Source organism: Cynocephalus volans, chromosome 4, assembly GCF_027409185.1.
Source record: "Cynocephalus volans isolate mCynVol1 chromosome 4, mCynVol1.pri, whole genome shotgun sequence".
Lineage (NCBI taxonomy): Eukaryota > Metazoa > Chordata > Mammalia > Dermoptera > Cynocephalidae > Cynocephalus > Cynocephalus volans.
In genome coordinates this window covers 31,010,662-31,031,494 of record NC_084463.1, presented here as the reverse complement: position 1 = coordinate 31,031,494, position 20,833 = coordinate 31,010,662, and the positions used below count along the sequence as shown (strand labels likewise).

The window sequence follows — 20,833 nt, the reverse complement described above, 5'->3', positions numbered from 1 at the left end:
TTGCCCAGTCACCAGGGGAGCATGACTGAGCAGGCTAGGTACCTGAGGGAGCTCCACTTTCCTCTTCCTGCTCAGTGGCACTCTCCTTCTTCATAGCCAAGTAATTAAGTTAACAACTGCTGGAGGAGCCCCAGGGCACCGGGTGCAGCAGGAAAAGCTCTCGAATCCTGTGCCCGGGATGGGATCTTTCTAGCTATCTATTCAAAGGCAAAGGAAGCTAGAAGTGTGTTCGAATTCAGGCTGAAGGTAGGCTTGTGCATCAGGACTGCACTCACCTCTTTCCAACTGGAGGAGTGACACCTGTCCTGGACAAAGCCTTGCCCCTACTAAGAGGGCTTTCTGCAGGTGAGAAGAAGAGGAAAGAGCACACAAGAACCTACAAGCTGAAGGGTTTGACCCTCAGTCTCCTTTCCCCAGGGATTGAAGTAATTTCCACATGGAATTTCCATGGGACAGCAGAAGAACTGCTGCCCAGGGCATCAAGGAACAAAGCCTCGAGCTTCAGTGAGGTGGGCCCACTCAGCCCACGTAACTTTTCCTCAACTCACACCATGGCCAACCCTCTGAAGGCCTCTAAAACTAATGCCAATGATTCTGTAGAAGTCTGATTTATTGACAACTCACTGTACACATAGAAAGGTACTGAGCCACACGATCTCATAGTGCACTTCAGAGAGGCAGATGGTCTTATGAGTCCCACTTTTCAGAAGAGAAAAAGGTTTTTAAAACTTAAGGCATTTATTCAGAATCTCAGCTACTACGTGACAGAAAACAGATCTGAATGTTAGCCTGTTCTTTTAAGAGTTACTCTAGCCCTGCCCTTCCTGATCTGCCATATATTAAGTCAGTGGTTCTCAACCTCCCCACACACTGGAATCAGATGTCAAAGTACCACCCACAAGATTCTTATTTAATGGGTATGGCATATGGCCTGCACACGGGGATTTTTAAAAATTCCCCACATAAAGCCAAGGTTGGGAGCCACTGTTTTAGATGCTGGGATGAGAGCAGCCTCTCAAGGAAAACTTCCTAATCATCACCACTCAATTAAGTCAATTCCTTTATTTTCAGCCATTGCAACACCATGTGTATACTGCAATCCCCAAATTAAACTCAACCAATAAAGGGTAAGTGGCAACCCTGTTGAAATAAAACAATGCAAAAAAATTCCCTGATTAATAAATAGTGTTGGGAGATGAGGCATTAACAGAGAAAAATATTAGACACACACATCACAGCAAAGCCTATAATACATTCCAGAGGAAGGAATATGAAGAAATGAATTGAGCTTACTCTTACCTTCTTGATGTAGGGCATATAAGCAGGGTCTTTGTTATAGGAGCCATATTCATTCTCCACCTGCACAGCAATGATGGGTCCCCCACGCTTGTACTGGGGAGAAGAGATGAACAATCAAAAGCTGAGTTTGTAGTGGGAAATGTATTATCTAAATTCACCACACCTGTCACCAATTGCTAGCAAAATATCCCATTTGAAAAAAGTCTCAAAAGGTTTGGAATATAATTGAGAGTGACATCAGTTAGACAAGTAAGAAGTATCAGGCCCTGTTCTCCCATGAAAACCTCAAATAAATAACTATGGAATGAATAAATAACTTTACAGGAGCTCTAGAAACCTGTCAAAGATCTAAGCAACCAAGTGACCACCCAACCAAGAAAAAGCCACATGCAAAATGGTAGGAAATTGTGTGATGTTTCTGCTTGCCCTTGCCCTTGCCCTTGCCCCAGCCCCTCCTCAGTGTAGCATGGTGTGGTCAGGAGGAAGTATCCTGATTCCCAGTTCCCTCCCTCAGGATGGACCTTGTTCATGATGTTCTGGCTTGTCTGTGGGCTGCCCAAAGGAATGGTTTCTGTCTTTTTTGACTTGAAGCTCAGACAGGAAACATCAGCATAGTTTGGACCTCATGCTGAAAGCTGCAAAAAGCAGTGGCAGGTGCGATGGCATGTAAAAACTGCTGGGGGACTACAAACCGATGGATACCTGGGAGCAAGGAATTATGGGCAGAATAATATGATAGAACTCTTAATGCCCAAGAAGAAGCTAGGGTGACACTCTTTGGAAAATGAGACATTTAAAAGTAACCATGGGGAAAAAAATAAAAAAGAAAGCACACACTCAGGTGCAGACAGGACACATGCCCAGAAATGATCTGAACTGTTCCATCTTCACCATGGGCTGATCACCAGGAATTAGTGAAGGCCTTCTTTGCAAGTCTGCAAAGACTAGGAGAGGTGAATTCTTTTCAAACAGCCAATGCAACAAAAAAACACCAAGCCTACAAAGGAACAGGGAAACATGGCTCAGTCAAAGGAACAAAATAAATCTCCAGAAACAGTCTCTGAAGAAACACACACACAAGACTTACCAAACAAAGACTTTATAACACTGTTGTAAATATGCTCAAAGAACTAAAGGAAAAAAAGAGATAACTAAATGAAACCAGGAAAATGATATATGAACAAAATGAGAATTTCAAAGAGATAGAAATTATCAAAAAGAACTAAACCGAAATTCTGGGGCTGAAAAAATATCTAAATTGAAAAATTCACTAGATAAGTTACATAGCAGATTCAAACAGGCAGAAGAAAGGATAAGTAAACTTGAAGATAGGTCATTTGAAATTATTGAGTCTGAGAAGAAAAATGAAGGATGAAAAATGAACAGAGACTAAGAGATTTATGTAACACCTTTAAGTAGACCCAATATACTCATTCTTGGAATCCCAGAAGGAGAAGAGACAGAAAGGGACAGAGATTATGTGAAGAAATATGGTAGACCACCCTTATCTGTAGTTTCTCTTTCCACAGTTTCAGTTATCCACAGTCAAACATGGTCCAAGATGTATTAAATGAAAAATTCCAGAAATAAACATTCATATAACTTGTAATACAGTATATTGTTACAATTGTTCTATTATATTATTATTTATTGTTGTTAATCTCTTACTGTGCCTAATTTATAACTTAAACTTTATCACAGGTATGTATGTACAGGAAAATACACAGTACATACAGTCATGTGCCACATAACAACTTTTCAGTCAATAACAGATAAATATACAACAATGGTCCCTGAGGTTCTATGGCTATACTATATAGCCTAGGTTTGTGGCAGGCTGTACCATCTAAGTTTGTGTAAGTATGTGCTATGATGTTCACACAGTAAAATCCTCTAATGATGCATTTCTCAGAATGTATCTCAATCATTAAGTGATACATGACTGTATAGAGTTCAGTACTATCTGCAGTTTTAGGCACCCACTGGTCTTGAGATGTATCCCTGTGCATAAGAAGAGACTACTGTAATGGCTGAAAACCTCTCAAATTTGAAGAAAGCCATGAGTGTGCAAGTCCAAGAAGCTCAATAAACTCCAAGTAGAAAAACTCAGAGATTCACACAAAAACACATTATAAACAAACTGTTAAAAGACAAGGACAAAAGAGAGATTCTTGAATGCAGCAAGACATAAGTGACTTGTCACTTATAAGGGACCCTCAATAAAACTATCAGGGATATCTCAGCAGAAACCTTACAGGCCAGAAGGCAATGGGATGATATATTCAAGTGCTGAAAGAAAAAAAAAAATGTCAACTGAGAATTCTATATCCAGCAAAACTGTCTTTCAAAAATGTGGTAAAAATTAAGACATTCCCAAACAAAGAAAAATTGAGGGAGTTCATTACCACTGGAATTGCCCTAAGAGAAATGCCTTTGTTGAAATGAAAGGATGCTAGACAGTAACTTGAAGCTATATAAAAATATAAAGTTCTCCAGTAAAGCTAAATACATGAAAAAATACACAAAACAATATTATTGTAATTTTAGTTTACAGTGCCATTTTTTTTACCTTTTACAAGATTTAAAAGACAAACACATAAAAATAGTTATGAGTCTAAGTTAATGAGTACATTACAAATAAAGATACAATTTGTGACATCAGTAAAATAAAGTGGGGAAGTAGAACTGTAAAAGAGTGGAATATTTGTATGTGATGGAAGTTGGTATCAATATGATGTAAAATGTCACAACTTTAAGATATTATAAGTAATCCCATAGTGACCACAAAGAAAACACCTATAGAATATATACAAAATGAAATGAAAAGGAATGCATTACTATAAAAAATCAACTAGACACAAAGGAAGGCAGTAGTGGAGAAAATGAGGGACAAAAAAAGCTGTAAGACGTGCAGAAAACAACAAAATGGCAAAAGTAAATGCTTCTGTATCAGTAATTACTTTAAATGTAAATGAACTAAATCCCCCAATCAAAAGACATACATTGGCAGAATGGATTAGAAAAACAATATCCAACTATATGCTGTCTACAAGTTATTCACTTTCAATCTAAGGATACACACAGGTTGAAAGTTAAAAAAATGGAAAAAGATATTCTATTCAAATAGTAGCCAAAGGAGAGCAGGACAACTTTACTAATATCAAACACTATCAATAATGGATGGAACAACCACACAGAAAATCAATAACAATGCAGATGACTCGAACAACACTATAGACCAATTGGACTTCACAGGTATACAAACAACACTCCACCCCAAAACAGCTCAATACACATTTTTCTCACAAGTACATGGAACAGTCTCCAGTACACTACACCATATGTTAGGCCACAAAATGAATCTTACTAAATTTTAATATATTGACCTATGATAAGTAACTTTTCCAATCACAGTGGAATGAAACTAGAAATCAACAGTAAGAAGAGAACCAAAAAATTCACAAATATGTGGAAATTAAAGAACATTCTCCTAGACAGCCAATGGCTCAATAAAAAAAATCACAAAAGAAATTAGAAAATATCTTGAGATAAATGAAAATGAAAACACAAAACACAGGATTCAGCACAAGCAGTGCTAAGAGGAAAATTTACAGCTGTAAACACATTTAAAAGATGAAAGGTCTCAAATCAACAACCTAACTTTACACCTTAAGGAACTAGAATAAAGGACGCAAACTAAACTTAAAGGTAGTGAAAGGAAATAATAAAGTTTAGAGCAGAGAAAAACAAAATAAAGAATAGAAAAACAATAAAAAAATTAACAAAACCAAGAGTTGCTTTTTTGAAAAGATCAACAAAACTGACAAATCTTTAGCCAAATTGACTAAGAAAAAAGAGAGAAGACTCAGCTAAAAGTCAGAAACAAAATAGGGGATATTACTGCTAATTTTACAGAAATGAAAAGGATTGTAAGCAAGGAGTAGAAACAACTGTATATCAACAAACTGAATAATACAGATGTAACAGACATATTTCTGGAAACGCACAATGTGCCAAGACTGAATCTAAAGAAACAGAAAATCTGAATAGACCTATAACTAGTAAGGGGATTGAATCAGTAACCAAAACCCTCCAAACCAGATGACTTCACTGTTGAATTCTGCCAAACATTTCAAAAAGAATTAACAACAATTCTTCTCAAACTCTTCCCCAAAACTGAAGAGAACACTTCCTACCTTATTTTATGAAGCCAGCATTTCCAAACCAGACAAAGATGCTATAAAAAAAGAAAACTACACAGTAATATCCCTAATGTATACTGATGCAAAACTTCTCAACAAAAATACTAACAAACTGAATTCAGTAGCATACTAAAAAGATATATATCATGAACAAGTGGAATTCATTCCTGGAATGCGAGGATAACTCAACATACAAAAATCAATCAATGTAATGCATCACATTAACAAAATTGAGGAAAAAAACACATGATCTCAATTTATGCAGAAAAAGCACTTGACACAATTTAACACTCTCTTGTGATAAAAACACTCAACAAAGGAGAAACAAAAGGAAACTACCTCAACATAATAGAGGCTATATATAGAAAGCCCACAGCCAACATCATACTCAATGGTGAAAGACTGAAAGCTTTTCCTCTAAGATCAGAAATAAGACTAGGATCATTGCTTTTGCCATTCAACATAGTACTGGAAGTCCTAGCCAGAGCAATTAGTCAACAAAAAGAAATAAAAGGCACCCAAATTGGAAAGAAAAAAAAAAACTTACCTCTGTTTGTAGACAACATGATTTTAAATGTAGAAAATTGTAAAGATTACACACAAATTATTTTTAAAAAACCTTATAGCTAATAAACTTAGAAAATCTGCAGCATAAAAAAATCAATGCACAAAAATCACTGTTTCTATACACCAGCAATGAATGATTCCATTTACAGTAGCATCAAAAAGAACAAAATATTAGAAATAAATTCAGTCAAGGAGGTGAAATACCCATACACTGAAAACTACAAAATGATGCTAAAAGAAAATTAAAAAGACACCAAGGATTGGAAAACTTAATATTATTAAGATGTCAATTCTACCCAAACTGATCTATAGATTCAATGCATTCTCTATCAAAATCTCAATGATGTTTTTGCTGAAATAGAAAAAGCCATCCTAAAACTCATGTGGATTATTGCTATAGGTCAAATGTGTCTCCCAAAAGTTCATATATTGGAAACTTGATTCCAATAGTAACATTGTTAAGAGAGTGAGAAATCCTACTATGGCATTTGGAAGGTGAGGCCTTTAAGAGGTGATTACATTGTGAGGACCGTGCCACAGTGAATGGATTGATCTATTTGTGGAGTAATGGGTGTGGCTCTGACGGCTTTAAAAAGAAAGTAAGTGAGAAGTTTAGCTCTCTCTTGCTCAACTCACTCAGGCCATGTGATACCCTAGTCACCACAGGAGAAGGCCTTTACCAGATGTGTTCCCTGGACCTTGGACTTCCCAGGCTCTGAAACTGTAAGAAATAAATTTCACTTCTTTATAAATTACCCAGTGTCAGGTATTCTGTCATTAGCAACAGAAACAGACTAATTCAATTCTCAAGGGACACTGAATAGCCAAAACAATGCCGAAAAAGAACAAAATTAAAGGTCTCACACTTCCTGACTTCAAAACTTACCACAAAGCTACAGTAGTCAAAACAGTATGGTACTAGCATGAAGACAGATGTGTGGTCAAATGATATTTGACAAAGGTGCCAAAGTCATTCAGTGGGGAAAGGGGAGTCTTCAACAAATGGTCAAAAAAACTGGATATCCACATGCAAAAAATGAAGCTCAACCCTTACCTTACACATATACAAAAATTAACTCAAAATAAATCAAAGAACTAAATGTAAGAGCTAAAACTATAAAACTCTCAGAGGAAAACATAGGGAAAAAGCTTCATGACATTGGATCTGGTAATGGTCTCTTGGATATGGCACCAATAGCAAAGGCAACAAAAGAAAAAAAGAATATGTTGGACTTAATCAAATTTTAAAACTTTGTGCATAAAAGGTCACTCTCAGAGTGAAAAGGCAACCCATGAAGTCAGAGAAAATGTTTGCAAGTCATATATCTGATAAGAAATTGATATCCCAAATATCTAAAGAACTCCTACCACTCAACAACAAAAAAGCAAACTGGATTCGAAAAATGGACAGAAGACTTAAATAAACATTTCTCCATAAATATACAAATGGCCAATAAGTACATGAATAGATACTCAACACCACTAGTCTTCAGGAAAATATAAATCAAAACCACAGTGAGATACCATTTCACACCCATTAGGATAGCTCTTATCAAATAAACAGAAAACAATTGTTGGTGGGGATCTGGAAAAACTGGAATGCTTGTGCATTACTGGTGGGAATGTAAAATGGTGCAACTTCTATGGAAACATGGCAGTTCCTCAAAAATTCAGCACAGAATTAAAATTGGATCCAGCAACTTCACTTTTAGGTATATACCCAAAAGAAGTGAAAGCAGGGTCTTGAACAGATATTTGTACACCCAAGTTCATAGCAGCATTTTTCACAGTAGCCAAAAGGTGAAAACAACCCAAGTGTCCATTGATGGATGAATGGATAAACAGAAATTGATATGTGGTCCAGTATATAGCCTTAAAAAGGAAGGAAATTCTGACACAGGCTGCAACATGGATGAGCCTTGAGAACATTATGCTAAGTGAAATAAGCCAGTTAAATTACGGTAGGATTCCATGTATAAGAGGTAGCTAGAGTAATGAAATTCAGAGACAGACACTGGAATGGTGGTTTCCAGAGAGAAAAGGATGAGAAGTTTAATGGGTACAGAGTTTCGGTTGGAGAAGAGGAAAAAGTAATGGAAATGAATAGTGGTTGCAACAGACCGAATGTCTGTGCTCCCCCAAAATTCATATGTTGAAATCCTAACCCCCAACATGATGGTATTAAGAAGTGGGACATTTGGGAGATGATTATGTCAATGGAATTCGTGCCCTTATAAAAGAGACCCCAGAGAGCTCGCTCACTGTCTGTTTGCTATGTAAGGATACAACAAGATGGTCATCTACAACCTGGAAGAGGCCCTCACCAGAACATAACCATGGTGCACCCTGATCTCAGACTTCCAGAGAAATAAAGCTCTGTTGTTTATAAGCCACCATCTATGAGAGTTTGTATAGCAGCCCAAAGTAAGGTGGTGGTGATATGGCACAACCATGTAAATATCCTCAATACCACTAAAGAGTACACTTAAATAAGGTTAAAATGGTAAATTTTACATTATGCATATTTTAGCACAATAAAAAATAATTAAAATAATATAACTGTGTTATACCTCCACCCATAAAAGAAAATTTTTAAAAAGTCTTTGGTATGTAATTTCCAAGTGTAAGAATGCCTCTGAACTATGTTCCAGAGAGCCCTTCTCTACTACCCTACCTCCACCCCCCCACGTGTTACTACAACCCATTGAGTCACCTCAGCAACCCCATCTCCCCTGCAAAAATCTAGGCTAATAACTCCCCAGCTTCTCACTTCTTTCATGATTAGGGCTGCCAGACGTGGTAAATTAATCTACAGGAAACCCAGTTAAATTTGAATTTACAGGAATAATTTCTATATAAAAATGAATGATGTTTTTAAAATATGTTTCATTTGGGACATATTTATACTAAACAAATTATTCCTTGCTTACCTGAAATTCAAATTTAACTGGGCATCCTGTGTTTTATCTGGCAACCCTACGAATGATCAAACAGCTCCTTTTGATTTATGTGTGCTGTGAATATTCCAAACTCTTGACTCAAGAGCAAGTTTTATTGATTTATTAATTTTTATTGATGGACTAATTTCTCAGCGTCACTCTTCATGGTTTTAAATAAGAAACTGAGTTAATTACTCCGATTCCTGCTTTTTTATTGCTTCCAATTATTACCTGAAATGTTAGGATAGCTTCTCTGAAAAAAATTCATTTTATTTTTATTTATTTATTTATTTTTAAAGATGACTGGTAAGGGGATCTTAACCCTTGACTTGATGTTGTCAGCACCATGCTCACCCAGTGAGCAAACCGGCCATCCCTATATGGGATCCAAACCCAGGGCCTTGGTGCTATCAGCACCACACTCTCCCGAGTGAGCCACGGGCCGGCCCCCCAAAAAATTCATTTTAACGCATATGTTTTGAACAGTAAATGTGTACCATGCAGCACCTTTTTGGTAGCAGAGGGAAGAGTCACCACTTGGAATTTTATAATTACAAAACGTCCTGCTGTCTCATAAGTGAGGACCTATCCACTTATGATCCTCTCTGTGCAGAACTGAGCCATTGTGCTATTGGCATGCTGACATGTGGGTGCTTCAGTTGTCAGGACACACCTATCTACCCATCACGAGTTGCAGCTCCAGCACTGTGTGAAGCAATGTGAGCCCCCACACCTGTCTGTCCTTTCAGCACCGCACTGCCTGAGACAACCCTGAAAGGCACTGACCTTTCAAAAGATGACTACTGTGAGCCCCTCCAAGTATAAATCTCAGGCTGAGGGGAAGAATGTGTTCCTCTGTTGAGAAGAACTGTGACAACTAACCTAGGGTTATCTACTACCTAGCAGGAAGACAAGTGAGGAAGGGTCCATTTGCTTTTACCTGGAGTGGCACCACCCTGGACATCAGGTGATCAAAATACAGGTCCACTGCTTCGGTGAACCCCTTGTAAGTTGTCCTTAGCCTCATGCCAGGGTCCTGGAGTAGCCAGCTTGAAGTAGAAAGGGAGGGGAGGGAGGGTGTCAGTGCCACTGTCTGTGGGTCTGCTTTGGGAAGCTTCAGAGTGCTTAGGAGTGACCTGGAGACCAGGACACGCTGAAGCTCATCCCCATCCTCCTCCTCCATTCAGCCAGGAGTTAGGGGACTGTGCAACCAACTTAGGGGCCAGTGCTGCCACAGCCCCAGCGTGCTCTCCACTTCTTCCCTACCTGAGGACACAGCCCTGCCAGAGTTCACTTCCAGCTTCCAGGCAGCAGGTACCCACAGATGCCAGGCAGGGTAAGAAAATCTTTTTACAGGGCTCAAGGCCCAGTTTTCAGGCATTTCCTCTACACTTCATTACAAATCGGTGAGGCCACGGGGGACAGGAATCACTGGGGCTGGGGAAGGACACAGATGTGATCTTCCAGTGTTACCCAGAAAGACAAGCCTGATCCAGAGGCTGTGGGAGGATGCCCTTCACGGCAGCCACGTGGGCCTGCAGAGCTCGGCCTGAGCAGCGGCCACAGGAAGGTGAGCCCTGTCTGCAGCCTGCACACTGTGGCCACAGGGGCCCAGAGGACAGTGCGTGGGTTAGTTCCAACACTGGAGTTGGGCTGCCCTTCTCACCTGAAATTCTGAGAAAATACTCAAATGTTCTAACAAAAGGTTCTGAAGCTCCTCTCACCCTGATTTGGAAGTCCTAAAGGGGGTCAGAAAATTATTAATTCATGTTGGTAAAAAATGGGTGAGGAGAGGGCGATTTGCTCCAGACGGACCTCCACATTGCACCCGCCTCAAACAGGCCAGGCTCTTCACTTCTGCTCACACTCCCCTGCACCATGTGCCCCCACCTGTGAATAAGCAGAGGCCATGCCAACCAGGAGCCTGAGCTCCAGAGCTCCCTGCTGCTGCTTCCAGGTTAAGCCTATTCAACCCCGTGTCCTCCTGCCCTGGCTCTGGCTGAGCTGGAGGAAACTGCTGACTACAGCACGGAGGCCTCTAATCCGCAGGGGAGGGGAGGCAGCTCCGGCTGCGCTATAGCCGCTGTGCCACAGAAGCCATCCTAGCAAGTGCAGGAGAGGGAGACAGAGGCCGTGCCCCTGAGGGAAGGGCGGGTCATGCTGAATGAGAGAGAAAACAAGGCCCAGGCTTGGTGCTTGTGCTGGAGAGGCAGGTCCCGGGGAGATCCGGGTGAGCAGGGTCAGCCTTCTTCCTGCGGGCAGCACAGGCTGGGAGGGCCGGATCTAACCAGCAGGTGCAGCACGAGGAAGAGAAGGTTACACCCACTGACAAAGAAATCTTTTTGCTAGAAAATAATAGCAACAATGATGAGGACAAGGAATGACTGTTGTCCCCGCTGATTCCTGTCCAGACTTCTATCCCGACTTCACAACACTCTACCAACCTCAGTCAAGACTACACATATGAAGATAAGACATTAGGGCCTGAGATTTGATGACAAAATCGTAAGAAAAATTTGTTTCTCTTATAATTTATCAAAATACTTGGACGTTTCAAAAAATGCTTTTTTGATGTCCCTAAGACACAGACAGGGCAAGTTTGTTTTTTCCCATTTTGTAGACAGGGAGAGTGAGGTCCAGAGCAGATAAATGACCTGTGGAGGTCCGAACTCCATAGAAGAGCCTAAAGTGTGAGATGTCACAGGACGGCCATCCCTTCTCCAGGTGCCTGCTATGTAAAAAATTCCACACAGGGTTTTACAAGGGCAAGAATTGTGACATCATTCAAAATGATTCCCTTTGGGTGCTACGTATTCTGAAATGGAAATCCAGACAGAATGGAAACTACACTTTAAAAGCAAAACTAAATCTGCATCTGGGAGCATTCGCACCAGCACACCCCACAGCCCCCCTTACCTGGGCAAGCCCCCAAGGTCGATCTCGGCACAGATGTAGGGGCCTGGACGCAGGATCACCCACAGCCCGACCTCTGCAGCCATCAGGACAAAGGCCCTAGGGAGGTAAACAAGACATAACTGTGGCATGTCCCTCCCACAACCGTCCAGGCCAGGCCAGCAGGGGAGGGAGCCCGCATGCACCACAGGGTGGCGGGGCTGCCGGCCCCTCCCCTCCCCTCCCTCTCTCAACCAGGGAGATGGGGTGAAGGGACGGCTCAGTCCCCTGCCCCACCCACCAGCAGAGCAGGAAAGCCCTAGGGTCTTTGCCCCGCTGGACTGCAGTAGAGAGGTGGCCTCCAGGCTGCAGGCCCACCCATCTGCGTGTCAGGGCACAGCTGCTGAGTGCCCAGGTCCTGGTGCAGAGCGTCCCACAGTGTCCTGAGAACAGGGCTCCAGCCCCCATCCCTCTCTGGTGCTCTGGGGTCCCTAATCCACCCCAGGAAGCCATGTCTCTGCCTCCCACCCCGGGCCGGGTCACAGAAGCAGCAACACCACGTACTCCAGGTCCAGGTTCCCAGAGAAGTCAAATTTGCCTCTTTCTGGCTCATGGAGGTTCCAGGGAACGTAGCTGAAAGAGAAAAGACAGTTACAGGAAGGAGCCTGTCATTCAGTCCACTTCGCTGCCCAGGTTCCCTTCTGTGTCCCTGAAACCCATTATGAAGATGTTCTTCTTGACGACTTCAGGACTGGAACCAAGAACTAACTGAACTAATGTCTCATCTCCTTAGGAGAAGGGAGAGAAGGTCAACAAGACCTGGGCAGAGTGAAGACCTGTGGGTCAAAGGTAGGGCCCTATGACCACAGGTCAGCTGCCAGCCCTGCACCCTCATCGGAGAAGCAGCAACTTCATCAAAAAACAGTTCAAAGAAGGGTAAGAGGAAATCACAGTGTTTGGTCCTATTTTTATTAAAACATCCAGAATCCCAAAACTTGCAACAGAATGGAGGCCCTAGCTCTACAGGGATGCTAAGGAAATGAAGTAAGCCCTTGATGGGGCCCACTCAAGAGGCAGAGGTAGGACACAGGTATGATAACAGTGACAATGGCTGCTCCTGTCCCCAGCTCCCACCCATCACCAATGCTAGCAGAGCCCTCTCCTACTGCAATGAATATCACAGGTGAAGGGAGGAAGCTTTCTGGCTTCCAATTCAGACTCCAGAGTTCAATGTCTAAGCAAATATAGATTACCCTGCTTTGTAAGGCAGAATGCTCACCCTGCAGTATTCCTACAACCTTCAGGAATCCTTTCTGGGAAGCTACACACATTTGTTTCAATAATGCTGTCATAGCTCAGAACATTCCTGTAACTCTTTTAGGAACTGTCTTCAAAATCAGTTCATAAACCACCCAAGAAAATCCATCTCCTTGATTTGTAATCTCATATTTCTACCTGAAAATGGAATAATCCAGCCTAATAACCTACTTTATTTCATCGACTTAAAAACAAGTACCTGTTGGCAATTTTGGGGAAAAAAAAAAAAAAAACCCACAAAAGATCAAGGTTATTCACAACTGAGCATAATTTTAAAACAATTCACCATTCAACATTTTACTGCATGCCTACAAGTGCCAGTCATCACGCTAGGTGCTGGGATGACAGCCACAGCATTCTGAAGGTCATTCCAGCAGGAGTGCTCAGAACTGCTGGCAGAGGGCTTCTCGGGCAGCTACTTCACGGAAGACTGCCCTCATCTGGATGTATAAACTGGGGGCAGGGAGATGGCTCATTAAAAAAAATCATTTGCCATCACTGAATCGCTTCCCACGTCTACACTCACCTCCTCCACTGTATTCTTTGCTATGACATTGCTACTTGGATTCCTCTAGACCTCATATCCGTTTCACATCTTTTCATGCCCATTAACGGGGAGTTCTGTAGGGATCAGGAGGAAGGGAGACTCTCACCCTTCAGACCTAAGCAAAAGGGCGTGGGCTGATTCCTCCTGTCATATCTTTCCTCAATCAGACCCTGGGGGGGGTCCCACTCGGCAGCCAAGCTTGGTGTGAGCGACAGGGGCAGGCACTCACGTGGTGAGGGTGTTCAAGCCACAGGCCTTCATCTTGAGCAAGCGGTCCCTCCAGTACTCCCTGGGCACCCGGAAATAGTGCATGGAGCCCCCAAAGATCAGGAAGGTGGAGTCCTCCAGCATGAAGTTTTGCCCTTTGGCCTGCAGCCCTAACTGCCGATGTCGTAGCCACGAAGGGATCAGGGTATTCCAGTCCACCCTGGAGAGAGAAGAGGCATTCACGAGGCTCCCCGGCAGCAGGGCAAGGCACACGGAGAAGACCTCAGCAATCCTTCCACAGAAGGGAAAGCTCCCCACCCTCTGACTGACCACCCTCGGGAGGGGTCTGTCTTCAGCACCCTCACTCAGCTGGGCCTGGCTGCAGGGGAATAGCAAGCAGACACTGAGGTGAGGAACGAGACCACACACGTGCCCCATGGAGACATGTGTGTAAAGGAGAGGACGCGGGGGCCACTCCACGTGGGGAGGTGCTGTCAGTGAGCTGCAGCAGCACACAGCTCCTAGCACAGCCAGCTCTTCCAGGCCGTCTGACTAAACAGCAAAGCGGTCACTACGCCACACTGTACCTCAGGGCACCCTCGCGATCACAGCTGCCCAACTCGGGGTGCAGAAACCTGGAAAGAGGCATCTGGGTTAAACAGTATTCATTCACCGGCCAGATTTCTAGGTCCTAGCTATTCTCCGAACATCAAGCATCAGCCAAGAGACCACCTGGCACGGCAGCACAGGGTCCCACCCAGGAACGCTGCTGGAGAGTTCTTACCCATGAAGAGCACCTGCTGGCCCCTCAGATTGAGCCCAGTGACTCAGTGCTCCTATCGTCCCTCTCTGCTCTGCCTGGTCCCCCAAAGGCCCGAAGAGAAAACCAGCAAGAGAAGCTGGAGAGCTGGAAGCTCCCAGCCAGGAAGTTTAGGAAAGTTGGAGACAGAAAGTAACACGTGAGTGAGTCTGGGGCAAAAGCACAGCCCAGCAGGGGCCTCTCTCCTCGCCCTGCTCTTACGACAGACCCTGACACCAGAGGCTACTGCGGGCAGGCTCCCTCCACACAAAAGCTCCCTACGCTGAGTTTTATAGGAGGGGATGGGGCAAGCTCAAGGGCCTGGATGGCCAGTGATGGGCAGCAGGATGCCAAGAGGGTAGAAGACAGCACGGGCATTGCTGGCCACCTGGGAATTCCATCTAGGGCCATGTGCAGGCAAGAAAGTTATTTTTCACCTATTCCTCTCTCCTTCTCACAGCCCCCAGCCTCAAAACTCACTTAAAGCTATAGGACTGCAGTCCTGTTGCATTACAGTTGGAATGGTCATCCTGGGGTAACCTGGGAAACTTTTCCTCTTTCTCCAAAGAGAAAAGTTCCATGTTCCAAGAAGTGGCCTGCAAATGGCATTTTAGGGCAGAGTTCTTCCAAAGGTCTACCTACATGGGAAGTGAAAACAAAAACAGTATCTGGAAGAGGAAGATCTGGACGTGAATCCTGGCCCTACCCTTGGTAGCATGGTCACCTGCGTCAGTGACACCAGCTCAGTGGGCCTGAGCTTCTTCCTCTGTGACATGGGGCTCCGTGTAAAGCTACACAACTACGCCAGTTGTCGAGTAAGGCAAATCATAACTAAAGCCAAAATGTTTCATTATTTTAGTTATACTAAGTTTCTATTTGTATTGTCAGGGCTAGGGCTCAGACCTTTTAAACCCATTGTACAGACTGGATCACCAGACCCCTCACATGCCAGGCTGGGTCACCAGACCCCTCACACACAGGTCCACACTAGGTAATTGGGAAAGATCCTGGGAGCCATTGGCAGACGACACGAGCTCAGTCCTCAGTAACGGCAGCAGCAGCTTACAGGTCTGGCTATGGCGGCCTCTCAGAGGGTCCCGGGGGCCCTGGCAACAATAGCAACAGCCTCCAGCAGTGGTAGCAGCCTACCCATGCCAAACCCCCCGGGGGCATCCCGGGGTTGGGGAGGGCCCTGTGGATCACTCCCCACTCGTCCTTTATACTTAAGTCCATAACCCAGGACACCTGGGTGCACATGCGCAATTACATTAGACAATGACCAAGGAATACCTAGGTGCATGTGCATATTTACATCAAATGCTCAGCAAGATTCTGAACATCTGAGGGGCCCTGACCATTTTCCTATATTTTCCCAACACTATGGCTGCTCAGACAGGCTGCTGCGAGGGTCAGGTGGAAATTAAACACTCTGGGGTGGCGATGAAAAAGGCTGCTCACTATCTGAAATAAACTTATTTTAGCATGTGTTTGCTTATTAGAGAGAATAGCCTCAGTGGGTTTTAAGTCCTAATATGGAATAATCACAACCTTTCGATTTCTCCCCATTTTAGTATATATTTTATATGCTATATTTAGTGCCAAGCCATCTTATTATAATTTCTGGAATTCTGTACACTGGGATCCTATCAGACCAACCCAGGCCCCAGGCCAGGGGTTGGCCAACTTCAGCCTCTGGCCAAATCCACCCTGCCACCCATCTTTGTGCAGCCTGCAATGAATGGTTTTCACATTTTTAAGTGGTTAAAAACATTTTTTAAATAATATTTTGGAAGCCTCATTCTAGATGAGAATGGGCACCATTGATCACGGTGTCCAAAATTGTTAATGTGGCTAAATTGAGACACAGGTTATGCTTCCATCACAGTAAATGTATTGCAGTGGTGACAATGAGACCTGTAACATTTTTCTATAAGCTCTTGACAAAATGTACCAACAAAAATGTTGACTTCAATATTAGAAACTAATAAAGAATAATATATTTTAGATCATTTGCCAAAATATTATGTACTTTCTGCAATTCCATTTCTAGGGCCCTAAAGTAAATTGCTTAAAGAAATAAAGATCCCAAAGATTCTTGATGGGGAATTTTTGAAGTCATCAGTTTGTCCATATTAAAGTGGAGATAAAAGCCCACATAAAAGAATTAATGGGCTAAAAGAATGACTGGATTAAGCATCAGTTCTTTTAAAAAGGGCTGTCTTGAAGAGAAATCTTGACTGAAGCTTTAGACGTGACCTTGATGGGCAGCAGCAGGAGTCACAACATGTGAAATTCCTTGAATAGAAATTTATTGACTTTAAATAATTTTGCCTAATGTCACAAATAATTAAACCCTTTACGTTGTAGAAAGTCAGCATGTATTTTTGGCTCGAAGTTTCTCTAGTGTTTTCTGTGGAGGGAATAAAAAATTAAATTTAGCAAAAAAAAAAATTAATAAATAAATAATATTTTGGGACACAAAAAGTTCTATGTACTTCACATTTCAGTGTTCACAGACAGTTTTATTGGCAAACTACACACCCACGCTTCCGCAAAAGCCCGCTCTGGGGCACTGTTAAGTAGTTGAGATAGAGGCTGCACAGTTTGCACAGCTGAAAATATTTACTATCTGGCCCTTTCCAGGAAACTCTGCTGATCTGCTGACCCGTGCCCTAGCAGATGAAGCCCTGGACCACTAAAACAAGGCCTTGGGGTCCCCTCTGGGCCAGAGCCTCAGCCTTCCTCTAGCCACTCCTCTTCTCACCTGCCTCTTTCCTTTGGCTACAAGCTCCTGACCATTCTGGCTTTGTCTAAAGTTCCCCACACCTCAGACACAGGAAAGTTTGTGTCTCCCTTAGCTTTGACCATACTTGCTCCAAAGAACATAGTCTGCCTTCCTATGCAGCCCTCCCTGCCTCAGGTACATTACCAGGCTCACCTGCCCGAGGCTCTCCCTCGAGACATCTGCTGGGCTCATCCCGGGCTAGCATGAGCAAGAGCTGGATAAACAGATTCTTTTCTTAAAAACAGATGCATTTTTACAGTCCAGTGGTGAAAATACACACACACGCACATGCCACACACACACACACACACACAATCTCATTGTTTTTAAAGACAATGATAATATTTAGCAATCACACCACCAGGTAGCAATCCTTATTCTCCGGCCAGAACTTCAAAACCTCAATCTCTGATTCTTCACCAAAGCACACATTCCCAATCCCCATTTCTGTTTACAGGTGTAAGTGCCTCCCCCTGACCACGCTGATAGTGCAGAGACATAGGTAGGGTCAGAGGTGGGCTCTCTGCGACCCTCATTCCAACACAGTCCCTGCCAGTAACAAACAGCTTTCATCTGTGCCCTTGTTGATGATGAATTGTCAGGAAACCTCCTTCGAACCTGGCTTCCTCAGGTGTGGTGTGCACACAGCAGAGTACCTTCACCTGCAGCTGTCAGAAATGCAGAAACTGGGCCTCACCTGAGACCTACTGAACCACGTCTGCATTTTAACCAGATCTCAAGGTTAAAGCTTGAGAAGCACCAATCTGTATCTTCTCCTCCGATATCTAGCCCTGATAGAGCTTCTCTTTGCTGGTGTCTTTATATCCTACCATTCTCTAGATTTTTTAAAAAAATATTTCTTCTCAGGGTTTATGAAGATGCATGAAATAAACATCGCAGGCAGAAAAAGCTAGCTGTTATCAAATTCCAAATTCTGGAGAATTCAACTGTCTCCTTCCTGGAAATTTTCTGGTAGGTTACTAGACAAGTTGTCAATACATGAATTAAAGGGATGAATTCACTGAGAAAATGAGGATGACAAATATTTTGTTTCTCCAAGGAATTCACTGTGAAAAAGTGAGATGATACAAGATGAAGCTTCATAAACGATGAGGCTCCATGCAAGTGGTAATTAACACTAATAATGGTGATAAGTACTAATGATCCTAACATCACAAATGATCCCCATAATTTCCTGAGTAACTCAGTAGTAATAAAATCAAGGAAATATCAACTGTGTGTTTGTATCTGGCAGGTTTAAAGGTCAGAGAGACTGCTCCTAAAGTAGGAGCTAACCAAAGCCTAAGGAAGCCCACGTGCCTCGGCTGCTTTTCCTAGGGAGCAGATCACTCACAACGAAACTGTCTTTGATGAAACCAGGGGCCCTCCCTTCTTTCAAGCTGGAGCTTATTTTAACACTTTGTTTTCTGGAATTTCTGTTGCCTTTGTATCTGGGCTTCCTTTCAGGGCAACTGACTCTTCAGTCCTGAATAAACTGGACAGCAGGCCTTGACTGCTGGCCTCAGGTTTGCTCTGCCGGGTCACACTCTGTCACTTCACTTGGAAAAGGAGGGTGGCCATGTTCCCAGTCTAAGCTGAGGTTTCTGGAAGATGGCACCCATGTCAGGATCTCTGATGAGGCCTCATATCATACAACAAGCCCTCTACACCCCGTCCCTACCAATTTCCTTTTGGCAAGTGGGGAACAGGGCACACGCTGCAGGCTGCAGGAGCTACAAACGCAGAAACAGGCTGTAGCGGAAACACCCAGCAGATGCTGAGTTTTACTACCCCCTACAGGAGGAATTCTCATGAGGCTGTGCCTGCTGAGGGAGGAAGGGAGCTTTATTCTTGATCGCTGAGGTAGATAATGAGGACAAAGGGTACAGGGCAGGTTCCTGCAAGCAGGATGTCCTTGGGTGGCAAAAAGTGTGGGTGGATATGTTTGAATGAAAAGGGCAAATAAGCAGGTGGCAGGTTACAACCTCTTTCACTTGGAATGGGCCTACAAGTTGACTCTCAGATTTCAGAGAGGGTCTTGCACGAGGCTGGGGTGGGAAGAGAGGCAGATCCCGTCACCTTCTTATATGAGATGAGCTATTCAGGATAATCTCAAAATGCCTCTTGCCATCGTGGGCTCGTGGTGGGGCTGGGAGGCCTCACCTGGGGTCACAGTCATCTCCTACAGCCATCTGTTCTACCATGCAGACATGGATGAGCCAGGATCCACACAACCGGACACAGCAGAGCCACGTCGTGACCATCCAGAGGATGACAGCTTCCAGCAGAGCCCAGGCAACATTCGTGCAGTTGGAGGCTGGACAGGGTATGGACAGCTGGTGCCCAAGAAAGGACTCCACAACAACAGTCCTTCGGTCCCCAGAGCGTCAGTACCTGCTGGTCCCAGGGCTGAACATTTTGGCACTGTGCATAATACGTACTTGCTCATCTGAAGTGATGGCTTACAAATTCAATTTCCAAATGCACTGTGGCCCTTGGAACTACCCGAAAACAAGGGCTAAATGTTAAGATGCTGACCAAGAAAACACCTTTTCCAAGTTGCCATTCCAGAGACCCATATTTAAATGGTATGTCTGTTAAACTGCCCAAAAGACAGCATCACACGTAGAAATTTCCTCACTCACATCTAAAATGAACATCTCTATTCGTCACTCCCAAGATTCTGATTCGGTCACAGGCTCCCATGAGGTCCAATACCTTGGACACTCTGCTCCCTTAAACTGTCCACTTGGAGCAATTTCAGTCCTGCCAGTCGTCAGCCCTGTTGCTCTCTAATACCCTCAGCAGGAACTCTGGCCTAAGCCAGTGCCCTAATGCCTCTACTCCAAAATATTGCCTCTTGGACCAATCCTTGGGTCCGAAGAACTTCAGACCCAGGGAAATGGAACCCAGTTCCCATGTCTGGCCCAGCTTCCTGGATGTGCTCCCAGTCTGGGTCCTGTGTTGCTGGGAGCGACATGAAATGCTCCCACAGGGCTTGAGCCCTCCACTCCCAAAGCACATGCATGCATTTGGCAGAGACACACCCCTAGCAAGAGTCCAATGTGCTCCTGCAACTTGCACCTCCTTCCCTCTGAAAAGGCTCACAGGTAAGCCAGGAGCTGACCTAGCACCCAGGAGCCAGTGCATCAGGCACGTCACTACCCACCTGACAAAGGGACAACACTAGTGGTTCATAGAGCGATATTTTCTAAATACTGAAGGAACTGTGTACATGTAGAAGGATTTTTTACTAGACTAAAACCTTGAGATCTAACA

General features: G+C 43.6%; 1 protein-coding gene and 1 non-coding gene across 2 annotated transcripts in view; one reads left to right on the top strand and one right to left on the bottom strand.

Moving 5' to 3' along the window:
• The window catches only part of LOC134375918 (beta-galactosidase-1-like protein 2), a 35,619-nt gene extending 21,000 nt beyond the window's left edge, over positions 1-14,619 (bottom strand). The window contains exons 1-6 of the mRNA XM_063094652.1: positions 14,558-14,619; positions 13,993-14,190; positions 12,464-12,532; positions 11,924-12,019; positions 9,948-10,056; positions 1,300-1,392 (exon numbers count right to left, since the gene is read on the bottom strand). Of these exons, the coding sequence (XP_062950722.1) occupies positions 1,300-1,392; positions 9,948-10,056; positions 11,924-12,019; positions 12,464-12,532; positions 13,993-14,190; positions 14,558-14,619 (627 nt within the window). The remainder of the gene's footprint in view (positions 1-1,299; positions 1,393-9,947; positions 10,057-11,923; positions 12,020-12,463; positions 12,533-13,992; positions 14,191-14,557) is intronic.
• A 1,941-nt stretch (positions 14,620-16,560) lies between these two features.
• Positions 16,561-16,694, top strand: LOC134377452 (small nucleolar RNA SNORA1). The gene has a single exon (XR_010023494.1). It is a non-coding gene; the product is annotated as a small nucleolar RNA SNORA1 (small nucleolar RNA).
• Positions 16,695-20,833: the final 4,139 nt, after the last annotated feature.